The sequence below is a fragment of the Monocercomonoides exilis genome, assembly GCF_001643675.1.
Source record: "Monocercomonoides exilis strain PA203 chromosome Unknown scaffold34-1095894, whole genome shotgun sequence".
Classification (NCBI taxonomy): Eukaryota; Preaxostyla; order Oxymonadida; family Polymastigidae; genus Monocercomonoides; species Monocercomonoides exilis.
This window is the reverse complement of record NW_027150579.1, coordinates 634,109-659,959: the sequence shown is the minus strand read 5'-3', so window position 1 is coordinate 659,959 and position 25,851 is coordinate 634,109. Positions and strand designations below refer to the sequence as shown.

Genomic DNA, 25,851 nt, shown 5'->3' with positions numbered 1-25,851 from the left:
ATGCAGATTTCTCGTATTGAAAAAAGTGAAGTCCAATCACTTGAAGAAGAAGAGGAAGAAGAAGAATCGTTTGGTGAATTGTTTTCATCATTAATCGATGACAATACTGATGAACAATTCAGTTTGCCAATAATGTTTTTGATAGAACTTGGCAATCTTGTCAAATCGGATAAGAGTTCTGTTCCAAAGAGGGGACCTTGAAAGACATTAACGGTCCACGATCAGATAATTATCTATCTTGAATGGCATTCAAGCAGAGCCACCATGAAAAAGATAGCTGATGTTTTAAAAATATCGAGCACAATGGCTTCGAACAGCGTTGAGGAAATAAGACGACATGTATTACACGTTTTTTTGAGAGGCTCTTTTCAGAGCCTCCAAGGCCTCCCTTTTGCCCATGCAGAGATTTCCCATCTGTTGCTTTGTTGGTAGATACTACGACAGTGAAAGTTCCTTGCCCGCCAATAGCATATGATGAATCAAAGCAACTTTTTGATGGTCATCATAATGCTTATTGTTTGAAGTTCGAAGTGGCCGTTTCAGCATGGCCTCCACACAACGCACTGTTTGTGTCAGACGCTGTTGCAGGAGGTATTCATGATGTGTCTCTTTTCAGACAAGGGATGAGAAGATACATAGGGTATCTCAAGAAAACAGACAAGGAAAAAAGTGGAAGTTGTATTCATAATGAAAGCGAATGCTGGGATATTCTTGCAGACAAAGGATATCAAGGCTATTTTCCCGAGCTGAAAATAATTACACCAATCCGAAAGAATTACCCAACAAACAAGTTGCCGAAAATCTATTCCAATAATTTCAATTCTTGTGCTTCTCTTTCCTCCTCCTCTTCTTCTTCTTCATCACCTTCTTCATCTCCATTTTCTTCTTCTTCTCTTTCTTCTTCCTCTTCTTCTTCTTTGCCATCTTATTCTTCCTCTTCTGCTTCTGCAATGTCATCCACATACTCATTATCTGCAATGTCACCTGCAAACACAGATGACTCTTTGCTTAGCGTTAATCAGTTTTCTTTCGAAGCTTCCTCCTCCACATTGTCTTCCGGAAAAGTGGAAGAAAATATCAAAATGTTTTATTCTATATTGGCCAGAAATAGAATCCCTGTTGAGTGGTTCTTTGGAAGGATGAAAAGGTTATAACTTCGACTTTCAGATAAATACACAGGAGGAAGAGAAAATCTCTCAATGGATGCAAAGATTGCGTGTTGGTTGGCAAACGTTGTTATCGATTCCCACTGCTTGACTGAAGAAAATGGAACTTTTTTAATTAAGAAATTGTCTTTTCTTCAATAAAGGAGATAGAGCGAAAGAAGATAAGGGAAATAAACATGAGAGCGGATACAGAAAGGAAACGAGTGAGAAAAAGTTTCAATCGATCAAACTCTGACATTCCACAAAATGTGATCAACGATTCAGTTTTATGAAGCGACAAACTTTTGATTCTGATGAAATTTTTAGTATTTTTTAAAATTTTCATCATTTTGCGATTTTGAATAAAATAATTTGAAAATAGATATCAAAACACGAAGATGTAACAATTCAAGATTTTTCTTCAAATTAAATATAAACAAACAGTGTTATGAAAGAAACATTAAATATGTCTTCTTTTGAGAATTCAATTTCAAAAAATTGAGGATGAAACAAACAAAGTTTTCTCATTTATTTTTTTTAAACTTAAATTGAAAACATTCGAATTTTTGTAATAAAATTATATAAACAAATACATTTTCGAGCATGGCCACATTCATAATTTTATCAGAAACATTTCAATTCAATGATTTTTTAAAAACGTCCAGTAGATTTAAGTTTTTCTCGGTTATTTCAAAATAACTGGGTTAATTTATAATTCTTGGCTGAAACTTGAAATAACTCAAATAATTTGAAATGATCAATTTATTTCTTATTTTATCTAACATTTGACTGTTTTATCAATATCCTTTTTGATATACGATTTTTTTTTTTCCAACCTAACTAATTTGTATTGACATTAAATGATATTTGCATTTAAAATTATCATATTCGAAATTGAGGTTCTTACATGAAAATAATCTCTCGGTCCGTCATGAAACAAATTTTGTCTGTCAATAGTCACATAGTCACACATGTTTATATTATTGTTGAAAGTCATTAACTCACACAGATTTCGCAAACAATACGAAAACAAATCTTCACAATAGATACAATTATTTAATTCTCTTGATCGAGCCTTTATATATTATTCTTTTCTTGTGATCGATTTTTTGTGATTGCTTTTTTGCTATAAATATGCAATCTTTCGATTTGCAACCGAAGGGTATTAAACATTCATCATACAATTTCATTTTCACAAATAATTCTTTTACCAGAAAAACAACATGTAGTGCAAAAAGATGTACCTCCGTCAAAAGTTATCCATGTTCACTCAGAAAAGGATTTAAACACACAGGACATCATATCATTCCTTAGCAAATTGGGAAATATCGTTTATGTATTTAATATGAAAGCTGCAAATCAAATGTTGGTGGAAATGGAGGATCTTGAAACTTCAAAGTATGTTGTTGAGTACTACAAAGAAAATGGTCCACCTATGATGAATGGTGCTAGAGTATATTTTCAATATTCTGTTAATCAAGAAATAAACCGAGATACATCACTAACAAAAGGTATTCAGTCTTTTTCTTAATATTCTGCTTATCAATTTCTCTAAAAATATGCTTTAGAAGCCCAATCCGTGCCAGAAAGTCGAATTTTGTTATTAACGGTTCATAACCCACTTTATGCAATAACTGTTGATGTGCTTGCATCAATATTAAAACCGTACAATATTATGAGAATTGTAATTTTTCAGAAGAATCGTTCTTGTGCCCTTGCGGAGTTTCCGACAATTGAAGATGCAAGGAATGCAAAGAATGCTCTTGATGGAGCACAAATTTATGAGGGGAGTTGTCTCCTTCGAATTATGTACTCAACCAACACTCAATCTCTCAATGTCCAAGTAAATGACGAGCGTACATACGATTTCACAAGACCAGATCTTCCAAAGGAGCACGTGGCAAGCAAGCATTCAGAAGGTAAAGTTGATCAGCACGAAATAACTGTTAATTCTGAAGACGGTGTTTTTAGAGGAAACATGGGAAGAGGAAGGGGAAGAGGTCGAGGGAGAGGCAGAGGAAGAGGACGTGGCTCGGGAAGGGGTGGAGGGCGATGGGGCAATCCGGAAAATATGATGGCTGCAGGGTATCCCTTTGATTTTGGGTTTGGCTGGATGGGGATGGCTCCGTTTATGGGCGCTGACGCCTTCAACGCAGTCGCACAGATGGGAGGCTTAAGTGGGATGGGAGCTATCGGAGGAGAAGGCGGTGTGGCAGCTCCCTTGCAGTTCAGTGCTGGCGCGTCTCCTTTCATTCCACAGGGCATCGTGGGAGCAGGTGTGGGAACAAGTACGGATGCAGGTGCAGGTGCGAGTGCAGGTGCAGGTGTGGGTGTAGGGGCAAGTGCTGGATCGCTTGGAGGACAGCCTCAACAAATGCCATCTCAGATGCCCCAGCTGCAGTCGGCTGCACAACTCCAGCCGTTGCTTTCTTCGGTGCCATCTGGCAGCTCCGCCCAGCTCGGAGCTGCTGCTGCTCCTGCTGCTGTTCCTACGACTACTCCTGCTCCTGCTGCTGTGGTTACATCTTCAACGAATTCTTCACAGAATTCTGCTTCTGTTGCTTCCTCAAACGCTGCACACAACAAGCAGCAGCTTCCGCTTTCGGGGCAAGCGCTTCCTGCTGATCCAAACAGCGCCTCTTCAGCGGCAGCGCTCCAATTTCCCCTTCCCTTTGCTGTTCCTCCTTCTTTCTCCCCTTTCTTCCTTCAGCCTTCCTCTTCGCCTGCCCTGCCCATAAACCCGGCTCAAGGGCTGACAGCCGCTGCTTCCTCCACTCCTGTGCCTGTCCCTGTGCCTCTGTCTGCGCTTGCACAGCCGTTTCCTTCGCCTTCGGTTCCTCTGATTGTCACACCCACACAGACTGCGATTGGCGCAGAGCAGCCGATTTCGCTTGCTCCTTCTCCACTTCACGCGACGAGCAGCAATGCAACTTCCAACACACCTGCTTCTTTGCCTGCTGCTTCCTCTACTTCTTCTGCTTCTGCTTCTCCGTCTGTGACTTCAATTTCTTCTATTTCTTCTGCTTCTGCCACTTCTGCTTCTTCTGCTTCTTCTTCTCCTGTCATTCCCTCTGCCACTTCGAACGTGCCTGTGTCTTCACACAATCCCACAACAGCTGCTTCAGCTGTTTCGGCTGCTGCTTCTGTCCCTTCTGTTCCATCGTCAAATGACCCTTCACAGCCAGTCGTGCCGTTTCCGTTCATTATGCCAATGACCCCGTTTATCCCCTTTGCCAATACGACTGCTGCTCCTCAGGTTTCTGTTCCTTCTGCTCTCCCTCTCACAGCAACTGCAGCAGCATCAGCGGTGGCTTTGCCCCAGACGCCTGCAATGACTAACCAAATGATGGCTTCTCAGATGCAAACTGTTTCCCAATAAGTCCAATGTGGAATGACGTGTATTTTTTTTAATCACCCGAATATTACGGATATTTGATAATTACCTGCATTGAAATGTTTACTACTTCTTGCATGTTTTTGTTCTTTTATCTGGATGTTTTTTGTTGTCATTGTTTTGTTATTTTCATTTTGAAATATGTTGTTTTTTTATCGTTTTATGATCAAATTGTGATTATTTTTTTCAACTTCCATAATTAAAAAGGTCTAATTATTTATCACTATTAAAAAATTCATATTTTTTGGAGAGATTCTGTTTTTTCAAGACTTAATCTGTAACAGTTTTCGTATTTCATATTTATCGATTCATTTCCGATGAATGCAATAATTTTGAAGTCGTGTTTAGGTACAATGAATAATAATTTATTATGTTCTTCAATTAAACTTTTTTTTTTAATTTTAACAGATAATTCTCCCAATATTTCGAAAGAGACAAAACATTCTCAATTTGCACTGCTTAGCAAGTTAACATTTGATTTTTGCTCGATGAGCATAAAAGGAAATTTTGATTTTTTAACGAAAGATGTTATTATCCAATTTAACGAATTTTCCAGATCAATCTACTCCATCGAAGCTACTTCAAGATTCCTTTTGCACGTTGGCAGGATATTTTATTTTCAAGATATTCCGCGTGATTCTTTTTTATCATCAACATTCAAAATAACTTTGGAAGGTTTCATTACAAATGAAGCAAAGATTCAACAATTAAATGAAAGTTCAGAAAACAAGCATGAGGGTTGGCTTTCGGATCTTATTGTAGGATTTCATCTTCTGTATCCTCCTTGGTACTGTTTCAATGAGAATATTGTTGAAGTAACAGTGCCTTTTCTGATTCAAAACATAAAATTCGATGGAACAAACACAATGGAACAATCGGACATAGAAAATGCATTGATTTCGTTGAGGAATATTAGTTTTGGTTGTGTGCAATTTATTGTTACCATTTTCCGAATAAAAATATATATTTTCTCCTTTTTGTTAGGTCATGCACATTATTTAAAAACAACGAATATAAGCAAAGACATAATCCACATTATTGACAGAAACACAAAACATCAATTTCTGACTCCGGCAGCGTTCTGCATGGCATGGTGGATTTTATTGAAATCAAGGACGATTGATCCCGATTTCATCGAAAGGAAGCTTGAAGAACTGGAAGTACTTAATGTCTTTGAAAGGAGCATCACAAGATTTATTCAGTCTGCCAGCACAAAGACACGAGAATTTATAGAACAAAGTGAATTAGACACATTTTCAAAGCAAAGCTTGCCCTCTTGTTGTTCTGCAAGTACTTTGTCTATATCAAATGAATCAAAATTACCCTTAATAAATCCCAATGACGTGCATAAATCATCAACTTCCTTCAGATCATTATTCGAAATTGACAGTATGTCTCCCCAAGAACACGAGAAAATAACCAGAGAGTGGTTTCACATGCTGTGGTATTTGCTAGTTGATCACCCGTCGCTTTTCCCTCTGCTTTCAGAGAAGCACAAAGGCATTCTCATTTGCACAGCTTCCGTCTGCTCTTCGCTGGCATTCCATTCACCACTGACACGCTGTGCAGCACTGGGAGTTATCAAGCTGTGCGTGAATCACAAGTCAGAGTGTGTACTTAGTGCTTTGATGGAATGTGGATGTGTTACTGCTGTGATGAAAGTTTTATGCTCGTTGAAGGAGAACGATCACAATGTGATCTGTTTGTGCTTGGCGGTGTTGTTGAATCTTTGTGAGTATGCAATGATTGATGAAGTTCTGATGAAAGGGAATGTTGGAAACAAAAGTGTTAAAGAAAGAGAGATGGAAACAGATAATGAGGTGATTGATAATTCAGTGAAGTCAACAAATAATTCATTGAATTGTTCTTCAATTTGTTCTTCTGATTCACCTTCAGCTTCTTTTGAAGAATCAAAAAACAGAAAGTTTACAAAAGGTGAAAGTGATACAAGAATTAAAAACGTGGATTTAGCTTTGATGAAGGAGATTAGAGAAGAAGGAGAAGAGGAAGGCATTTATGATGCGATTGTCTCAAGATTGATAAGTGATGGCAATGAATGTGTGAGAATGGAGGTGGCACTGAAGGCAGAGAAAGCGAAGATGCTGTGTGAAACTGGATGGATAATGAGGAGGATGAGGAAAGAGAAATAAATTTGATGTTTGAGGAAATGTGAAGGCTTGGGAGAGAAAGAGAGAAAGAAGAAGAAGAAAAAGAAGCTGAAGAAAAAGAAAAGGAGAAAGAGAAAGAGAAAGAGAAAGAGAAAAGAAAAAGAAAGATCGAGTTCGTGTGTGCTAACAGATATTCATGTGAATTGTATTTATTAGAAAAATTGAAATTTTTCTTCTATTTGAAGAAATAGATACCTTTCTTTATTTGAGATTTTTTCCCGTCTTATTTTCAAACAATTTTGAGTCTTATTAGGAACTTTTAACATTGTTTTTTTTTTTAATTATTTTTCAAAATGAGAGTGTTTTTTAACTTTCATTCAATGTTTTTTTGTTGATAGCTTTTATTTTTATTTTTATTTATATTTATATTTATATTTATATTTATATTTTTGTTTCATGATTGACTTCAAAAAAATTGTTTTTATTTGTACGCTCTGGCTTTTGCCAATGTTATCATCTTGTTTTTTTGTCTGGTTTCTTTTTCTTTTCTTTTTTTTTTGTCACATTTAATTGCTATTAGGAATTTAATTTCTTTTTTTAGTGATTTTCATTATGAACTTAATTGTCTTTTTTTGAACATTTTATGAAAGAGAGCTTTAATATTATTTAAATGAATTGATTATTTTGTGATTTAGTTTTTTGATAAGTTTTTTGTTCGTCTTGGATTCTCTGAGTTTGTTTATTTCTGTGTCTGTGTTCATTTTTTTAAAGAAGTATTTTATATGTTGTAAATTTTCAGTTATTGCATTTTATTTGCATTTGTGTTCATAAAAAAATTCAACAAAGATCCTTTACCATTACTTTATCTTTTTGAAAAAAACCGTATTGCGGTATAAAAAGATCGAGCTTGACTTTTCATTCATCGTAAATATGACTGAAAAGGAATCAGAAAATAAAAAAGAACATAAAATCCGATACAGCAAAGAGCAAATACTCTCTGCGTTTGGTGTGGATGTGAAAATTCTTCCTGAACTTCTGGAAGCATCCAACAAATTGGCTTTGAATGTTCCTTTTATATCTGACTCTCCGCAAGCACCAACCGAGCCACCGTCTTTAGAAGTATTTATATCTTCGTTTTTTTCGCTCGACAATGCATTTTTATTGTTTTTTTCGCTTATTTAAAATTTATTTCAGCACATGCCCGTAAATCAAATTCAGCCAATGACCGAAGAAGAATATTTAAAATATGAAGCTCAAATCTTAAATTCTTCAAATACCGATTTGTGGGACATTCCTGATTCATCAGATGAGAACGATACTTCACTGTCATATTTTCAAACTCGTTCGTTTCTGCAAAAACAAGCAGAAATCGAAAAGGAAAGAATTAAAAAGCGCGAGGAAGAGGAACAAAAAATTAGAGAAAATATGAAAACAACGAAAGCTTCTACTAAAGGAAAGGAAAAGAAAGATTTTGAATCGCAAGCCACTTTAATTGCACTTCTTGCTCCTTTGGCCAAAAGTGATCAGGAAAAAGCTCAATTGACAGGAATGCTCGCATCATTAGCTATTCCAAAATTGAAATCCGAAACTTTAATTCAGTCAAAACGGAACACTCCCAAAAATGAAGACAAAAATAATTCAAAACCAAAAGTGAATAAAGTTAAGTCAGTTGAAAATTCCGCAAGCAAACATGTGGCAACCAGCCTACGTGACCCGATGTTCCTTCCCACTCCTCCGCTGTCCAACGCGCTCGCAGCCGAGATCAGCTGGGAGTACTTTGACGACCAAGGGGTGATTCAGGGCCCATTTGCAAACGAAGCGATGCTGCGCTGGTTCCGAATGAATTTTCTGAAGCCGTCGCTGCTGCTGAGACCGCAAGGAGAAGCGCTGCTGCATACGATGGGCGGCTGGTTCCCGATTGGCTCAGTGCCGTTTGTGGATGTGCCGATCAAAGGGGCGATTGTAGAGCAGAGGGAGAAAGGGTTTACGATGGAGGAGGCCAAAAGAGTGACGCTGCTGAGGAAGCAGAAAGAAGCGAGGGAGCATGAGGAGGCGATGAAGATGGCGTCGCTGTCAGCGGGGAAGAAGGAGAAGGAGAAGGAGAAGGAGAAGGAGAAGGAGAAAGAAAAGAGTGGGGAAGGGAAGGAAGAGAAGGAAGTTGAAGGAAAGGGAAAAGAAGAACAGAAAGAGGAAGGGAAAGATGGAGAAAAGAAGAAGGAAGAAGAAGAGAAAGAGAAAGAAGAAGGAAAAGAAAAAGAGGAGAAAGAGAAACCAATTGAAAGAAAAAATTCTTCAGAAAGTGAAACTGCTTCAATGGAACCGAAAAATGAAGAAACAACAGAAAAAACTGAAACTGATGAGAAAGAAAATGAAAAAGACATTCAAAAAGAAGAAGAGAAAGAAGAAAATAAAGCAGAAAAACAACATTTCGAAGAGAAAAATGAAGATGAGGTGAAAGAAATCAATAAAGAAAGTGCAGATGACAGTTCGAATGAAAACAAAGTTGATAAAATTTCTTCAACTTCTTCTTCTTCCACTTCATCCACTTCAGCAATTGATTCTTCATCATCATCTTCTTCTTCCTCTTCTTCCTCATCTTCCTCTTCTTCTTCTTCCTCTTCTTCTTCTTCCTCTTCTTCTTCTTCCTCTTCCTCTTCTTCTTCTCAACCCACAATAGCTGTTCCTGCTGTTTATTCTCCTCCTGTCACCAAAATCTCATTCACAACAAAACCAACCAAAAAAGAAAATTCTTCTTCTTCTTCTTCTTCTTCTTCTTCAAATAAAACAAACACAAAATTATCTTCTAAAAATTCTTTTTCCAATTCAACAGTTCAACAAACATCATCATCATCATCTTCTTCTTCTTCTTCTTCTTCTTTTTCCTCTTCCTCTTCTTCCTCCTCTTCAGCCACCATTCTCATCCCCAAATCTTCTCATTCTCTCGCTTTGCCGAAGAATCTGATAAATCAACAGAAAATTCACACACCCCCTCCTCTTGTCACAGCTGATGGCAAAGTGATATTGCAGCCGACGCTCAGCAAACCAGGAAATAACGTTGCGAACGGGAAAAGCAAAGGAATAAATCAGTTGGGTTCTGGTTCTTCTTCTTCATCATCCTCTTCTTTACCTTCTTCTTCAATTTCTTCTTTTCCCGCTGTTATTATTCCCAATCACACAAATTATGTTTTCTCAAAGGAAAAACCAGCTAATCTTCGTCCAGTTGTGTTATCGCCAATTGTCACACGCAATCAAATGCCTTCTTTTCCTGCTGAAATTCCGAAAATGAAGGAGAAGAGGAAGAAAGGAGGGGTTTATAATAATAATAATAATAATAATAATAATAATAATAATAATAAAAGTGGTAACAAAAGCAGCAATTTAAGCAGTAGCACTAATAATTATGTGAATATTAACATCGCTAGTAATAACCCCAATTCCAATATAAGCCAAAACATTAATGCTCTTTCAATTAATTCATCTAATTCATCTTCTTCTTCTATTTCTTCTCTTTCTCTCTCCACTCCTCTCAAACCTTCCAATCGTGCTGTTGTCACAGCCCCAAGCCTGCCTCCTGGTTTGTCTTTGCTTCAAACGCAAAGTCAGTTTCCATTCAACCCTCAACAACAGTTTCAATTGATGCAATTGCAACAACAACAGCTTCAGCAGCAGCAACAGATGTATCCGTATGCTGCTTTTCCTGCTGCTCCTTCTTCGCCTTCTTCTTCTTCTTCTTCTGCAAATTCTTCTTCTATTTCTTCTTCTGTTCCATCAACAACAACATCATCATCATCTTCTTCTTCTTCTTCTTCATCGTCCTCCTCCTCTTCTTCCTCAACTGCTTCCCCTTCTTCTCCTTCCTCTTCCTCTCTTCCTTCATCTGTTCCAATTGAGCCAATCGAATCATTGGAATCTCTTTCTTTCCCTTTCAGCTCCGATATTTCTGGCTCTGATGCCTTTTCCTCAATAGACAATGTTGATGGCCTATCAAATTTATCTTCTTCTTTGCCTTCTTTGCCTTCTTTATCTAATTTATCCAATTTATCGAACTTAGCAAATCTTGATGGTATGAACGGTATAAGCAGTATTAATAACATTAACAGCATTAGCAGCATTAACAGCCTTGATCGAAACATCGATGAATTTTCTCTCCAATCAATGGAACCTTCTCTGATTCCTTCACCAATCCTGCAAAACCTTCCCCCGCTTCCAGAGCCAAACCCAGTGACTGTTGAGAAATGGCAGCGGTATCTGTTTGACGAGCAGATGGAGCTGATGAAAGGGAAAAGCATCACAGATGATGTGAGGGCGGAGATGCTGCGTGTGGCACACGATGAAGCAATACAGATCATCACAAACATGCAAATCTTTGATTTCCCTGTGATTGATCCACCGCAATCAGCACATTTGCAGACCCCGCAGTTTTCGGGGGGGAAATTTAAAGAGAAGGAGAAGGAGAAAGAGAGGGAGAAAGAGAAAGAGAAGGAAAGAGAAAGAGAAAGAGAGAAAGAAAAAGATATGATGAATAATGATCTATTGAACTCTTCCGTTGAAGTGGCAGGGAACATTGGAATAATCGAGAATTTGGCGTTTCCAGTGGAAAATTCCGGGTTTCCGCTCAATCCAGCAATATCTGGCTCATCTGTTGGTCTAACAGGAGTGGGTGAACAAGGATTTGGCTCAAAATTGGGTGTTTCTATGCAAATGAACCAACAACAACAGCAACAGCAGCAACCTTCCGTTTTCCAATCATCTTCCATTCCGATGACTCTAACTTCCCCTGGGATGGGTTTGCAGACGCCTCTGACTCCTCCTTCGCTTCCCCAGGCATATATTGGCAGTAATATTGCTAATACTACTGCTAATAATAGTAGTAATGTCAGCAGTTTATCTCCAACATTACCTCCAGCCACTTTACTCTCAACAGCTTATTCCGCCACTGCAGCTCAAAACCCTGTCCCTGTTTCTCCGATTGCTTCGATTACTCCGATTTCTCCGATTTCTCCGAAGACTGTCGGATCTTCGCTTTCTCCTTCTCTTTCTTTTTCAGCGATGTCTGTGCCAACAGCAGATCCGCTGCCTTCTGTGCCGTTTGTAGCTCAAAATGCAATTCAGGGAAAAATTGCTGGTTCAACAACAGTTTCACAAATGATAGCAGGAATGGATTCTTCATCAAATTCTGTTTCTTCTTCTCCTTCTTCTCCTTCTGCTGGTATAAATTCGACTGTAAATGCTTCATCATCATCATCATCATCTTCTTCTTCTTCTTCTTCACCTTCTTCTTTGCCTTCAAGTTCAAATGCTGCAAATGTTGTTCTTCCACCTCAGTTATCGTTCCCTTCACTTTCACAACAAAACACTTCTTCTTCTTCTCCTTCTCCTTCTCCTTCTCCTTCTCCTTCTCCTTCCTCTTCCATTTCTAACCCCACTACCCCCACAAAACCCATTCATAACACTATAATTACCAGCCAACCCTCTTCTCCTTTCCCACCTACCTCTTCCTCCTCCACCTCTTCTTCTTCTTCTTCTTCTTCTTCTTCTTCTTCTTCTTCTTCTTCTTCTTCTTCTTCTTCTTCTTCTTCTTCTTCTCAACAATTCTTCCCCCAGCAGGCAAACCCGCCATTTTGGTACCCTCGCCCAGGCATGCCATATGCCTCACCTTATCCACCAATGAGTGTTCCACAAATGCCTGGCACTGTTGGAAACCCTGCTGCTGTTAATGCTGTTAATCTTACTAGTTCTTCTCTTCCTCCTTCTCAGTTTCCTGTGTCTTCTTCTTCTTCTTCAGCTCCTTCTTCTATATCAGCACCCGGTTCTGTTCCAAACTCCGTTCCAGTCGCAATGCCAATGTCGATGCCAATGAATATGAATATGAGCATGGGTATGCCTGTTCCAATGCCCATGCAGAACTACCCTCAATACTATGGCGCCCCTCAATATCCCTCTCCTTCTCCTTATCCAAATGCATTCCCTTATCCTATGTCTATGAATCAGTTGCCTCAAAATCAAGCCCAAACGCAAACACAAGTTTCAGTTCCAACTTCAGCTGTTCCGATGCCTCCAATGAACCCAGGCCAGCCAATGATGTTTGATCCTTCCAGACAACAGGGATTTAACCAGATTCAACTTCAACAATCACAACAGCAGCATTCACAGCAAGTTCTTCCTCAGCAGATGTATCCCATGCCATATGGACAAATGATGAATCAAATGCCCCAACAGCTTCAACAGCTCCAACAGTCTCAAATGCAACAATTTCCTATGAATGCTCCAAACATGGGCAATTCATTAGCTTCTGGTGTGGTGGCGGTTCCAACAGAGCCCTCCACAGGAAAGACGATAAGTTCTCAGAGTTCAATAACGCAAGGAGTGAATTCTGGAATAAATACAACAGCTGCAGCTGCAGCAACTCAGAAATCTATATCTCCTTCTTCTTCATTGCCTTCTTCTTCTTCTTCTTCTTCTTTATCTTCAATCACCCCTGTTTCCTTGGCAGTCATTCCTTCCTCTGCCTCCAGCGACAGCTCATCAGCCAAACCCTTCGTGTTTGTGGAGACAGCTGGTGTGACGGTGAAACCAGCCAGTTCTGTTGAAAGTTCAAAGAAATCAAAATTAACTTCGTCAAAGCGACTTTCAGCGTCGGCTTCTTCGTTTTCTCCGTCTTCTGCTTCCTCAGGAAAATGTGGAGGGATTGTGAAATCAATTGTGATTCAGACTCCTCCTCCTTCTTCTTCACAGCAATCTTACTCTTCCTCCTCCTCTTCATCATCATCTTCTTCTTCCTCACCTTCATTGTCTTCCTCCACTCAGACTCGACACACATCACCGCATCACCCGTCTCCGCTGTCTAAAAGCACAGACGCTGACAATCTGCACCAAATAGCTGATGATCAGTCGTCTGTTGACACACAAGCTTCAAAGGATAACAATGAAAGCAATGAGAATAACGATAAAAATGAGAATATCGAAAAATAAAGAAAATAAAGAAAATAATGATGAAGTAAAAAAATAATGATTGCAGTATTTCAAGTACAAATGTAAGTTCGACTAACAACATTATCGTCATTAGCATTATCATCTTTCTTGCTCTTCTTCGGGATCAGAAATTATATCCATGGTTGAATTCGGCTCTAACTCAAAAAAGACATCATCATAAAATATTGATAGCGAGAAATTTTGTTAAAATTGACAAAAAAATTTTTATTTGGTAAGTATTTGCGGACACATCACTAAACACTTTCATACAAGCACTGCTTATTTATTTGATGGATCACTTGCATTTTAATTTAATCCTTTATGAAATCCTTTTTTGTCTCTCTTTTTCTTTTCTTTTCTTTTTAATTGGGTTTTATTTCGATTGAGTTTGAATTGAGCTTTTTCTGCTGTTTCGAATATGCCTGAGAACAAAGATAGGGAAAATTACTAAAAAATAAAATTATAAATTTTATTGCGCTTATTTCGTTGTTCTTGACTCGTTTTTCAAATCTTCAAGAATAATTCGTTCGTTTTATCGCACAATTTTTATAACTTGCATTATCTTTGTCATTTCTGCTAATGTTTTCATTAATTTATCATTTTGTTTGCAAACTTGCTTTGTTGTTTGCTGTTGGTTATTATCTTGCTTGATTTCCTTTTCTTTTCTTATGAACTTTTTTTATCGAAAGAAAAACAAACAATAAAAAATTCATGAAATATTTCCTTTTTAATATTTCGATTTTTAACCCCTTTTCTATTTATTATTATTTTTCTTTGATGAAGTTTTTCTTCTTCTTGTTTTGTTTGGAGGATTTTTTAACTGCCACACAGAAAGCACTTAAACAAACGATGTTTTGTGCAAAAAGTCATTCAAAGATGCTCCAAAAGAGGACTTTGCTTGACAAGTTGGCTTTTTATTAATAAACATAAGAATTTATTATTTTGTTAAATATATTTTGAAATCCTTTTTTTTTTTAAAATCTGTTTGTCTGCTTGCTAATTTTGTTATTTTATTCCAATCATTTTTTATTTTTCCTTTTAAAAATAAATAAACCTTTTTTTTTTCTCCTTTTAATTTTGAAGTAAATCTTTTAGAAGTTTAGCTTCGAGGGTTTTTAAGAGTGTGAACTTTTATTACATTGAATTCTGACTGTCATATTTACATTGAAGCAACTACTTCACGAGTTTTTCTAATTGTATGTACTCCCATCTCGAATAAACACTCGAGTTACGTTTTTATGATTATTATCCTTATTGCTATTGATTGTTATTATTATTTCTTCTAATAATTATTATAAGCTGAGATCATTTTGCTTGCTGCATTTCGTTTTGTTCTAACTCTCGTATTTGAGAAAACAACGCAGCGAGAAAATGCATATGAAGATTTATATTTTTTTAAACAAGAAAAAAAGAATTTTTTTTGATAATTGAATCTGTAATTATTGACATAGAAAAACCAAAAAGCATTTACATGCAAATTAAAAGAAAGCAAATATTATTAAAAATTTAAATGGAATACAATCAAATGAAAATTCAAAAGTGGATAATGTGTAATTGGAACAAAAAGTGTTATTAAAATGTGTAAAGAAAAAAGTCTAAAGAGTTGCCAAAGAGAAAAAAATTTCACAGAAGAGGAATATGAGGAGAAATAAAACATAATTATGAATCGAAGTGATGTTAAAAAATACATTAAACACATAAAGATTAGTGAGACATTTCTAATGAAAGCTTAAGGGGTAAAATAAACACTTAAAATAATCCAAATAAAACGAATAATGTGTTTTATTATTACAAACAATAAATTGCACTTGGAACACTACTAATTGAACAAGAATCTCTAAATTCTCTTTTTAACTTCTAAAAAAAATCCTGAGGGAAAAAATATAAAAAATTAAATAAGCATGTTATTCGTTTTCTTCAAGCTCCATTCTGCACAACTGGCTCTGCCTGTGCTTTCAACTGATTCACCAGCTTCTCCAAATCAATCCGATCTTCTGGGTTTTGCATCCACATGCTTTTCATCAGCTTTGCTAGCGGTGAGTCAGGTACATCTCCCATCACCGGCCTTTCTCCACTCATAATCGCTGCCCTTGCTTCGCCTGCTGTGACGTTCTGATAAGGTTTTTGCATCATCACAATCGAATACAGCGTCAGACCCAACGTATACACAACACTTTTCGGAGTACCTTTCTTGTAATCTTCTTCATTCGCATCGTTGCTTCCTCCCACTCCTTCTTCTTCTCCTCTTTCTTCTCCACCTCTTCTCTTCCTCTTCTCCTTTTCTCTTTCATCTCCTTTTCCAACAGGCAACTCAGGTGCCAGCCATCGCTTCCATTCATCCAAGTCTTCACCATCTTCCTCGCCTTGTCCCTCTTCCAGCTTCACATACACATCCCTGTCCAGATCCTTCCCAATCGTCACCGTGAACGGATTCAGCTCATACGCCACTTTCGCTGTTCCCTCCACTTCCCTCTCAAAATGGTCTTTGAACAGCTCCGCCAGCCTCAGGATGATATTGACAGCGCTCAGCTGCCGTGCCAAATATTGCTCTCTTCCCGGTTCCCCTTCTCCTTCTCCTTCTCTCTGCTGCTGTGCAAATATCCTCTGCATAAGGCAGGTTGTATCGCTCAGCTCAACTTCATCAAAAGGCTCAACAGTTTTCAGAAGGCGCAGCTTTGGCAGCTCTGGCTGCATCTCAATTTCGCGATTGTCTTTCTTTCCTCCGTTTTCTAAGTTCTTAATCTTCTTTCTCTGCCTGATGAAGATAACAATAACTACAATTACAAATACAATGAGCACAACAGCAGTCACCAGGAATGCGATGAACGACCACGTGAAAATAGAAGCTGCCTTTGTTTCTCTGTCATCAAGGGGAAGCAACGTAAGCGGCACAAGCTCAGTCAGTGGAGGCTTCTTCATCTTGTTGTTGAATGCAACACGGCCAAACACGCTGCAACCAGATGCACCGCCCAGCACAGAAGATGGAACAGTCGCATGGGCAACAGTTTCATTCTCAAACGAGGCGAAATCGAAGCTTTGAACATTCTCTTCACTTCCGCACCGAGTGACAATCTGAAAAGAGATATCGCACGGGATCAGTCTTTCTCCTGTGAACACAAGCCGAATATTGTCTCCTTCCTCTGCATATCCCACTGTTTTCAGCACTGGAACAAAGAAGTACGACCCGATCTCTTTGATGATGCCTCCCATCTCGCAATTCCGCCCAATCATCCAAAACGAGTTCGTTTCAGCCTCCTCCGATGCCACACGTGCTGACAAAACAGAAACATCGCCTTCTTCGCACACCACATTGTGCGACATGCTCTCAAACCCTGCAACTGCAACACCGTTGCCCCCAAACTCTGGCTGTTCAAACGATGCGCTGCTGTTTCTAAGAATTATTCCTCCGTTCGGCAGGTTTAGCACAGTTGTGTTGACAAATGATGCCATGCATTTAGATAAGAAGATTGCTCCGTCTTCCCACTCACACTTAACTTCATCGCTTCCTTCAGAGGAAAATGGCTCATCAACAAAAGAACCATAGAAATTCATTTGTTTCTGTTCTTTTCTGTTTATTTTTGATGTTTTTTGAGTAAATATTTCATTTTTCTGTGGCTGTTGTTCTCCTTCTGTTTCATTCTCTTCAACAGTCAAGATTCCATCAAATATGCAAGAATTAAATTCAACACCGTTGCTTTCGCCTTCTTTGACTTCGGATCCATTGATATAAACAACATTTCCTATTGGAGCTTTTGAAGCGCAGGCTTCAAACACACACAAAGATAAGCGAATGGATGAAGTGTATGAAGGAACAAAGATGACAGAAGCATTCAAAGAAGATGAAGTCAAGTTGATAAATGAGCAGCCAGTAAGATCAAGCACAATTTTTGGATTTGCATTTCGAGTGAGGCGAGGAGATGAAAATGAAGAGGAAGAAGCATTATTAAATAAAGAATTCTTTAAAGAAGTAGATTTCGAAGAGCCGATGGAAATTTTTGCATCAAAATTCAACTCATCACTTTCACTCAATGAAATTTCTTTCCATAAACCATTTTTCAAAGGCTCAAAATGAATTGGAGGTTCAGGCTCCGCTGGATCCACATAGAGATCGCCGCAAATCACGGGGTCTCCAAAAGAAAGAGAACGAATGCTGCATCCTTGCATCTGGAGCGACCCGTCGAAGATGCGGATAAGCGACCCGTTCAGAGAAGGAAGTTCGCTTTGGCTGGAAAACGAGCAGGAGGAGAGAGAAAGCACGCCACTGTGCTCAGCAAAGAAAGATGGAAAGTTCGAAGAAAAGGAAGCTCCAATAAGAAAGTTCATTGACTCAAACGAAGCATATTCGAAAGTTGAGAAAATGCCAGAATTCGAAGACGATGTTGACAGAAATGGTGATTTGATCACAAAACTTGTCGAAATTGCAGCTTCTTCTGGTTCCAATGCCACCTCAAACACAGAGTCAAAACGCAGATCTGCTATTCTATCAACGTCTTTTGCTTTGAACGCCACACCCGACAGGCTCATTGTGTCAAGCACATCAGCGCTGTCGCACAGCACCAAGTTGAACGTCGGGTCGCGGCTCCAATGTCTCTGAGCATCGCGTATTGTCTTGCAGGGATGCTCTTCTGTCCCGCACTTGTTCCCATCTGCCCCAGTCACGTTCGAAATGAGGATGGAATGCGAGCGGAAGATGAGGATGAGCGGGTACAAATCAATTGGAGTGTTCTTGTGCTCTCCTTCGTCTTCGCCCCAGATCGAGTTGCTGCGGTCGTATTGCGCGTCGTCGAAGTCAATCCAGAACATCGTTTCATTCACCTGCTTTTGAATCGAATGGCAGACAATAAACAAGTCCTTTCCAATGGACGCTGAGTTCGCGTTGAACCGAATTGAATCAAATAAAAGATTCAGCGAAGGAATGACAGGGCCTGGCTCTGGCTCCGGTTCTGGTTCATCTTCAGGATCTTGCTCTTGATTTGAGCTTGTTTGTTGGCTAAGTGAAGAGAACATTCGATTTTTTCTATCAGAATTTGAATGGAAAGCAGGTTCAGAGGGTGGAGGAGAAGGAGGAGGATCTGGAAGTTCCGCATTGCAGTTGATAAACAAGCCACCTCCTTTGCCATTTGTGTTTGATGCTGCACAAAGAACAACTGTCGAATTGATAATGCAAAACAGCTGTGAATCCGGATGGAACGCGGCACAAAGCGCTCCGCCTTCAGAAGAAGAAAGGGCAGAGCAGCTGATGAAGCTGCAGTTCGAGACAATGGCTGACACCAGCGGAAAGAGAGAATACTCTGTGGAATCTCCGCTGCAAACAGAAGAAATAAAACAGCCTCCACTTGCAGCTGTGTTTGACTTCCGAAAGACGGAAGTTATTTGTGTGTTGCTGACTGTGATAATCAGTTCATTCGGCTCATCCTCTGCAGGAGGTGGTGGTTCATCGATATCTTCATTCACAGACGCAGATGAGGCAGTCTTCACTTGACGGGAAGATGCAACTTCCCTCAAAGTGAACAAAGCACTGTCCTGCAGATTGAGTTGACTCAAAGTTGAGCCGCTGATGCTGACTGAGGCAACTGCACTTGTGAATGAGAAAGGAGTTAAAACAAAGCTCATATCGGTGATGCTGCAATCTGTGATGTAGAGGCACCCACCAAGCAAAGATGCCAATGTATAAGCGATGGGAACATTGTCTGCATTCTCTTTGGTTGAATAAGCTAATGAATTGTGTTTATGATTTGACTTTTGCATGCTCATTTGTGTTGTTGCTTCTGCCTTAAAGGAGCAAGAAGTGAATGACAAGTTGACAGCAGATTCTGTGCAAGTTATAAGAATCGAAGGAGGTTGTATTGTTGCCTGTAAAGCACTTTCAAAAGCAGAAGAAGAAGCAGAAGATGATAATGATGATGAAGCAATCAATGAAGCATCATTCATTGTCAAATGTTGATCCGCCTTTCGTTCAAATGAATCACACAGCAAAAATCCCACAGAAGAAAACGAAAGCGACTTTGTGTTTGTGAACAATGAGTCTTGAATGAAATAACCTTCTCCGCTTGAAACCTGCGAAAAGATGACTTTGTTGATTGCAAGCAGCACTTTGTTCGACGGCACAGCCGACTTCACAGCAAAACCAGACAAGTCAAGTTGATCTTGTATGAAACCAGAGTCGTTGATGATCAGCTGCTTTGCCTCTGCGTCTGCTTTCACGTTCTTGTAGCCTCTCCAGACAGAAGCACAGGGCTGTACTGAAGTCCCACAACGCAGCAAGTCCAAGCCATTTTCAGAGACAAATATTGTCTCATCAGCTCTTTCCACAAGAAACATAAGCAGATCAATCAAAGGAAGATTTGAATCGCTTCCGGTGAATGCGTTTTCGTCGTTCAGCCATGATTCCAATGAAAAAGAGAACCTTTGCAGATTGATTGAGGTATTTAAATCTGCACTTTGCACATATATGTTCTTGCCACTCGCTGCTTCATTGCCAGAAAATTCCAAATCTTTCAGAAGAAAACTGTTTGAACTACCGCAATCCAAATACAAAAACCCCCCTTTTCCGTTTGCTCCGCCGCACACACAAAAAGCAATGGAAGACAAATCGTCAGTCGAAGCTCCGTTTATCTGAAGGTCAGATCCGTCTTTCAGCTTCAGCTTCATCCCGCCTCCTTCTGCAGACTGAGAAGATTGCAGCGAATTCAACGTGCAGTTGCTGAAAGAAAGAGGCAGATGTATTTCGTCTGAAAACAAAGTTGCAAGTTGCGAGCCTTCAGAAGAAATTTGGCCAAATGTGGTGTTTTCAAATTTCATAAACGGATTGTTAATATTCGCTTTTCTATGCCAGTTCGAGTTACTACTGCGAAAGGAAGAAGATGTTATATACAGCGACTCCAGCTCAAAGAAAGACGCTCCGTTTATCATAATCCCAGATGCTTCATTGACTTCTGGATGCTGGTGCTCATCAACAGCAGGTGGCTCGCTTCCAATGACCACCGACTTCATCGTAAACTCCACCCTTTCCATGATATAAAATGGTGAAGATGAAAACTTCATCTGCGCAATTGAGCAATAAGCCATGTTCAGTTTACCGTCTGTTATGAAGAGGATCTTTGTTGAATATACAGACGACCCAGTGTCATCATTCGAGTTAACTGAACACGAGTCAAGCGTCAATGAGCTTGTATCCTTAGATAAGCTGAACAAAGCGCTCGGCACGCGATACTGAAACAGAGAAGGCAGCACATAGTCGATGGACTTGCTGCAAAACGCAGAATTCACTGTGAACAGACCGCCATCGGCGCTGATGTCGTTAGAAATAAACATTTTCGCTTTTGTTTCGCTTGAATCAATTGGAATGTTATCAGCACTTATGTTGAAGTCGAGCAGAGGACTGATTGCAGCTTCTAATGTTGCTTCGATACGGACAGATATGAGGTTATAACTGTTGCTATTCAAAAATTGCTGTTCCACAGAATTCTCCATTGAAGCTGATGGAGATTCAGGGCACGACTTTTCATTCTGCGTCTCATAGCGGAGGATGGCATAGTCCAAGCTCTTGCACATTGGATCCTCACCACATATGAGACTGTTTGTTCCAGCAACATTGACAATCATCACCCCAACCGCCTTTGGATCTAGATAATTTTTCAAGTCAATTGTATCTGTTCCCCCAATCTCCAATCCGCGCAGGTTTCCCGGTTCAAGAGCAGCACAGGCAGTGAACTGCCAGTTCCGAGTGTTGACAACCCGCCACATTTCTGGGCACTCCAAATAGATGTGCTTTCCAACGGATGCCTCGTTCTGCTGCATGTTCAGCTGCAGCAGCTCGAAGGAGCCTGGGGACACGGTCAGACGGAACATCAGCCCGCCTCCGTAGCCAGAAGCAGCGTTGCAAGCGCACTTGGAGATTGTAGTGCTTTTGATGCACACAGCACATATGCCGCTGGTGGAGAAGAAATAGAGGCAGCCCCCCTGCGGACTGGCGCTGGAAGTAATTTCTGAGAATGTGCAGTTGTCGATGTACAGTGATGTCTTCAGCTCAGCGTTCGGATCGCTGCTGAAGCTGATGAAAGAAGGGAAGTTTCTATTGAAGCTGATTTCATTGCTGCTGATGCTAACCGCTGGAGTGAATTTGATTGACTGCCAATTGCAGTTGTTGATTTCTGCACATCCCGAAGAAAGTAAAAGAAGTGAGTATTTCAGCTCTCCATTGGAAGTAATTCCAACTGTGTCAAACAAGAATACATCCAACGGATCAGTCGGTGACGAATGGATAAGCTGTGACATTTGCGTTGGAAGCTCCTGAGGCAAATTCAACGAGGTGTTGTAAAAGCCAGCAGAAGCAGAACTGACAATCCAAAACAGCTCCTGATCAGAATGAGAAGGCATTGTAAAATCAATCGTTTGGCCAGCAGACTGAACGACAACGCTGCTCAAGTCAACAGGCTCACGCAGCCTCTGCATATCCAGCTGTGTCAGCTTGCCGCCGTCTGCGAGTGAATCAATCGAGATCAAATACTTCCTGATCAAAGCGCTTCCGTGCCTGAGTGTTTTGCAAGGGTAAATCTCTGTCCCACATCCCAGAGCATCAATCCCATCTGAACGCACTTGAAGCTCGCTGCTGTTCTGCTGGAACAGAAACAGCATCAAGTTGTACATTGCTTCTGTTGTCTCGTTGCATCCTATAAATGCATTGTCCGACGATATCCAATCCTCAACCCAGTCGCCCCATGCACTGCGCCTCACAGTCTCGTTGAGATAATCGCTCAAAACAAACAAGTTTGTCCCCGTTTTGGCGTCGTTACTGTTTGCAAATGTGACATCAACCAAATTTATGGTGTTCGCTGTGTTGGGCACTCTCATGTAGATCCCTCCTCCTTTGCCACTCGTCGTGCTGCATTGGCACCCACTCACTTTGCATCCTCCATTCATTGTCAGATATCCAGACACAGAAAAGGCCAGCTGCAACCCTCCACCAGCGTTTGAAGCACTTGCCACACATCCGCTCAATTCAGTGTTTGACATCTCGATTGCTGAGACTCCGTTTGAAGATATGACAGCAGAGCTGCTTGATGCGCTTGTGACATCGTTGAAAATGCAGTCGTAGAATTTGACTGGGATGTGTGTGTCGCTCGTGAAGCTGGTCGACAGAACGCTTCCGGATGAAAAACTAACACCGCTCACATTCATCGAAGTGATGCTTGCAGAGGTGATGCTGTCAGCCAGAGAAATCAGAGAGCAAGAGAACGAGATGCCACCTTGTGCAATGTTGCATCCGCTGATCGAAAGTATCCCGCTCCGCATATTCAGAATGGAATGAGCGATTGCATCCGTCGGAGTGCGGCAATGAAACGCACAATTGTGGAGATTCAGTCTTTCTCCTTTCATTTCAAAAAGGGTGGAAACTGCAGTAGGAGTCCCAGCTTCAATGTTGATCGATGAGCAAAACGTGAATTTGACGTTGCTCACCGCCAGATTCGTCTCTATGCTCAGAGCAACCCCGCCATCGCAGGCTTCTTTCATACTCTGTGCAAAATTAAAGACAGATAAGGTATCTACATCAGCATCAGCATCAGCACTGGAATCGGAATCAGTCCCATTGATTGCAAGCGGTTCAGACAAGCAAGAGCAAGCGAAGCATTCTGTTGATCCTTTCAATGATATCGTGCGGTTGGCAGCAACAGGAGTTCCAAAGCAGCCCATCCCGTAGTTGAATGTGCTGCATGGATGGGAGCTGGAACCGCAGGAAAGAAAATCAGAGCCCAAAGTTGTGGAGACAAACACAGACCACGTTGATTGGCTGGAAGGTGTTATCAGAAAGTCATACAGATTGACGTCTTCGTTCTCAAATGTTGGCGTGTCGTCGCTTCCAAACAACGAGTTCGTTCTGTTTTTGATGTACATCTCACTTAGCGCAAACGGGAAAGAAGCGCTGGTCACGTCAACAGACAGATTTAATCCATAGAAATAGATATCTTTCCCAATAAACGCAACGTTTGATTCGAATTTTAAGTCTTTGAGAGCGAACGAGTCGTGCTCTGCTATCTTCAAATAGATCGCGCCTCCTTTCCCTCTGGAGGCTGCTGAGCTGCTGCTGGCGGCTTTGCACACAGAAAACGAGCAGTTCTCGAGGCAGACAGGAGAATCATCGGCGCTTTTTGACTGAAGCCTCAGGCAACCTCCGGCTGAGGACTGCGACGTGTGGCAGTTGAAAAACGTGCAGTTTTGGATGACGACGCTGCAGTCGCTCGATGATTCGTCCAGAACACAGCCGCCGCTTTGCCCGCTTCGGCTCAATTCGGAAAAAATGGAGTGTTTTATGACGAGCAGCTGCGATGGATTTGATGCTTGGTTTGGACAGAAATGCGGGTTTGAATTAGATTTTGATGATGAAAATGAGGAAAATCTAAATAAATTAGCGTTAGATGTGGGCTGCTGATAGAAAATAAGAGGCACATTGCCAAATAGAATCTGAGAGACAGAAAAGCCATCAAAAGCAACAGTCTTTTCAGGTAACAGATAGAAAAACGGAGATGAATAAGAAGAAGAAGAATAGGAACTGCCAGAAGACGTGACAGAAACGTGATCCAAAAGCAGATCTGAGTCAACTTCGTTTTCACTTTCGCTTTCGCTTTCGCCTTCGTTTTCATTCGCATTCGCATTATTTCGAGTTCTCACCAAATTTGCACTTGAGATATATCCATTTCCGTTTTTTGATGAATGGCTGGAAGAACTGGCCAAGTTAGAAAAGAAAGTTGAGCGAAACTGCTCTGCCACTGCTGACGAAGGAGCAGGATCAGGTGTCGGAGTCTGCAAAAAGAGGAACAGTGAAAGACTTGTCTTTGCCGAAGAACACACAATGCTGAAGTTGAAGCACCACAAACGTCCCGTCGTGATCACGAAAAGCGAATCTGGAGCACTTGAGGCTGTGGCTGCAGTAGCTAAATGACCTTCTTTTCCAATTGCAGCTCCCGATGAAGACGTGCTTCTTTCCCAATCATCCGTCAACACTGCTGCGAGCTCGTTGGCTTGGCTCGATTTTCCCTTGAGGATAATCTTCAGAGTGTTGATGAGCACGCTGCGCCTGGGGCGATGGTTAGTAGAAGCCAACGTGAGATTGAAAGTGATTTCGCCCTCTGTGTTCTCCACTGCTCCTTCCAGAGTTCTGCACGGCTGCTCGTCAGAGCCGCAGCCGGGACTGTCTTTGGCGTTCGCGTGGAGCGGGTCGATGAGGCACTCCAATACGCCTGTCTCAAGCCATTCGTCGTGGTTTGTTGTTCCAGCCACCCGGTTGCTCACAGTTGTTGAGAATGAATTGAGAAAGGGATGCTCAACGGAGTCGGTATTACCAGCAACAAATATGTCATTGGAAGAATTGCTGTCCTCCTTATTTGCATGGAAAAAACAGTTTTTCAAGATATAATTGCCATCTGTGACATACTTTTTTATCTTTTCATTGAAATTTATAAACAAAGCTCCGCCACGGTTTGATGCAACATTTTCTACAAATGTGCAATCGTCAAGAAGAAAAACTGAATCACTCATAGAAACGTAAAGGCCTCCACAAAAACTTGAAGCTGAATTTTTGTTGAACGCACATTTTTTTATCACTGTCGAACTGTCATCAGAACCCGACGGTGAAATAATATCTTCTAAGAATACAGCTCCAGTAGAGCCTTCAGAATTGCACGAAAGAAAGATACAATTATAAATGAAAAGGCCGTTCGAATGGCCTGAAAGATATGCAGCTCCTGCATTTCCTGGATTATAACTGGCTTTGCATTCTGTGAAGTTTGAATCGTTTATGATGGAACGCTTTATATTTTGTGCACAAATTGCACCGCCTAAATATGAATTGCATCTTAAAGCCAAAATAAATATGAGAAAAGATTCAGATATGAGGCGTGCAATATCAAAAAGTTCAAGGAGGTTAAAGTTACAATGTAGTTTGTTGAGAAACAGAGAAAAAAAATTTATTTAAAAAATATTTAGCAAAAGAAGTTCGAAAGAAAAGAAATAAGAAAATATTGAAATTGAATTTTTTTAAAAAAAAATAAACCTCTCCGATTAATTAATTAAATCTGAATTTACATAATTGAAAAACAAATATTTCACTTCTTTTCAACATACTTTTCAAAAAAGCATCTAAGAACAGTTAAAACAGTGTCTGAATTCAAAGCATAAATAGCTCCTCCATTTGATTCTGTTTGACAAAAGAAATAATCATCGTTGAATGACGCAC

General features: G+C 40.2%; 5 protein-coding genes across 5 annotated transcripts; 4 read left to right on the top strand and 1 right to left on the bottom strand.

The window, feature by feature from the left end:
- Nucleotides 1–1,154, top strand: MONOS_10179 (uncharacterized protein; the record flags this gene model as incomplete). The annotated part of the gene is made up of 2 exons (XM_067862600.1): nucleotides 1–121; nucleotides 373–1,154. 2 exons carry the CDS (start codon nucleotides 1–3, stop codon nucleotides 1,152–1,154), a joined length of 903 nt encoding a protein of 300 aa, XP_067724179.1.
- A 1,125-nt stretch (nucleotides 1,155–2,279) lies between these two features.
- Nucleotides 2,280–4,524, top strand: MONOS_10178 (putative RNA recognition domain containing protein; the record flags this gene model as incomplete). Its single annotated transcript, XM_067862599.1, has 3 exons — nucleotides 2,280–2,307; nucleotides 2,360–2,656; nucleotides 2,714–4,524. 3 exons carry the CDS (start codon nucleotides 2,280–2,282, stop codon nucleotides 4,522–4,524), a joined length of 2,136 nt encoding a protein of 711 aa, XP_067724178.1.
- A 280-nt stretch (nucleotides 4,525–4,804) lies between these two features.
- On the top strand, nucleotides 4,805–7,507 carry MONOS_10177 (uncharacterized protein). The gene is made up of 3 exons (XM_067862598.1): nucleotides 4,805–4,887; nucleotides 4,948–5,463; nucleotides 5,524–7,507. Exons 1-3 carry the CDS (start codon nucleotides 4,857–4,859, stop codon nucleotides 6,687–6,689), a joined length of 1,713 nt encoding a protein of 570 aa, XP_067724177.1. The 5' UTR covers nucleotides 4,805–4,856; the 3' UTR covers nucleotides 6,690–7,507.
- A 48-nt stretch (nucleotides 7,508–7,555) lies between these two features.
- MONOS_10176 (uncharacterized protein) lies at nucleotides 7,556–14,993 on the top strand. The gene is made up of 2 exons (XM_067862597.1): nucleotides 7,556–7,766; nucleotides 7,842–14,993. The coding sequence occupies exons 1-2, from the start codon at nucleotides 7,578–7,580 to the stop codon at nucleotides 13,617–13,619; spliced, it is 5,967 nt and encodes a 1,988-aa protein (XP_067724176.1). The 5' UTR covers nucleotides 7,556–7,577; the 3' UTR covers nucleotides 13,620–14,993.
- A 40-nt stretch (nucleotides 14,994–15,033) lies between these two features.
- On the bottom strand, nucleotides 15,034–25,154 carry MONOS_10175 (uncharacterized protein; the record flags this gene model as incomplete). Its single annotated transcript, XM_067862596.1, has 1 exon — nucleotides 15,034–25,154. The coding sequence occupies one exon, from the start codon at nucleotides 25,152–25,154 to the stop codon at nucleotides 15,537–15,539; it is 9,618 nt and encodes a 3,205-aa protein (XP_067724175.1). The 3' UTR covers nucleotides 15,034–15,536.
- Nucleotides 25,155–25,851: the final 697 nt, after the last annotated feature.

Coding starts and splice junctions, on each gene's coding strand:
- MONOS_10177 (XM_067862598.1), top strand. CDS start 4,857: ATGAATGCAATAATTTTGAAGTCGTGTTTAG. Junction 4,888..4,947: donor AATTTTGAAGTCGTGTTTAG/GTACAATGAATA, acceptor TAATTTTAACAG/ATAATTCTCCCAATATTTCG. Junction 5,464..5,523: donor GAGGAATATTAGTTTTGGTT/GTGTGCAATTTA, acceptor CCTTTTTGTTAG/GTCATGCACATTATTTAAAA.
- MONOS_10176 (XM_067862597.1), top strand. CDS start 7,578: ATGACTGAAAAGGAATCAGAAAATAAAAAAGAACATAAAATCCGATAC. Junction 7,767..7,841: donor CCGAGCCACCGTCTTTAGAA/GTATTTATATCT, acceptor AATTTATTTCAG/CACATGCCCGTAAATCAAAT.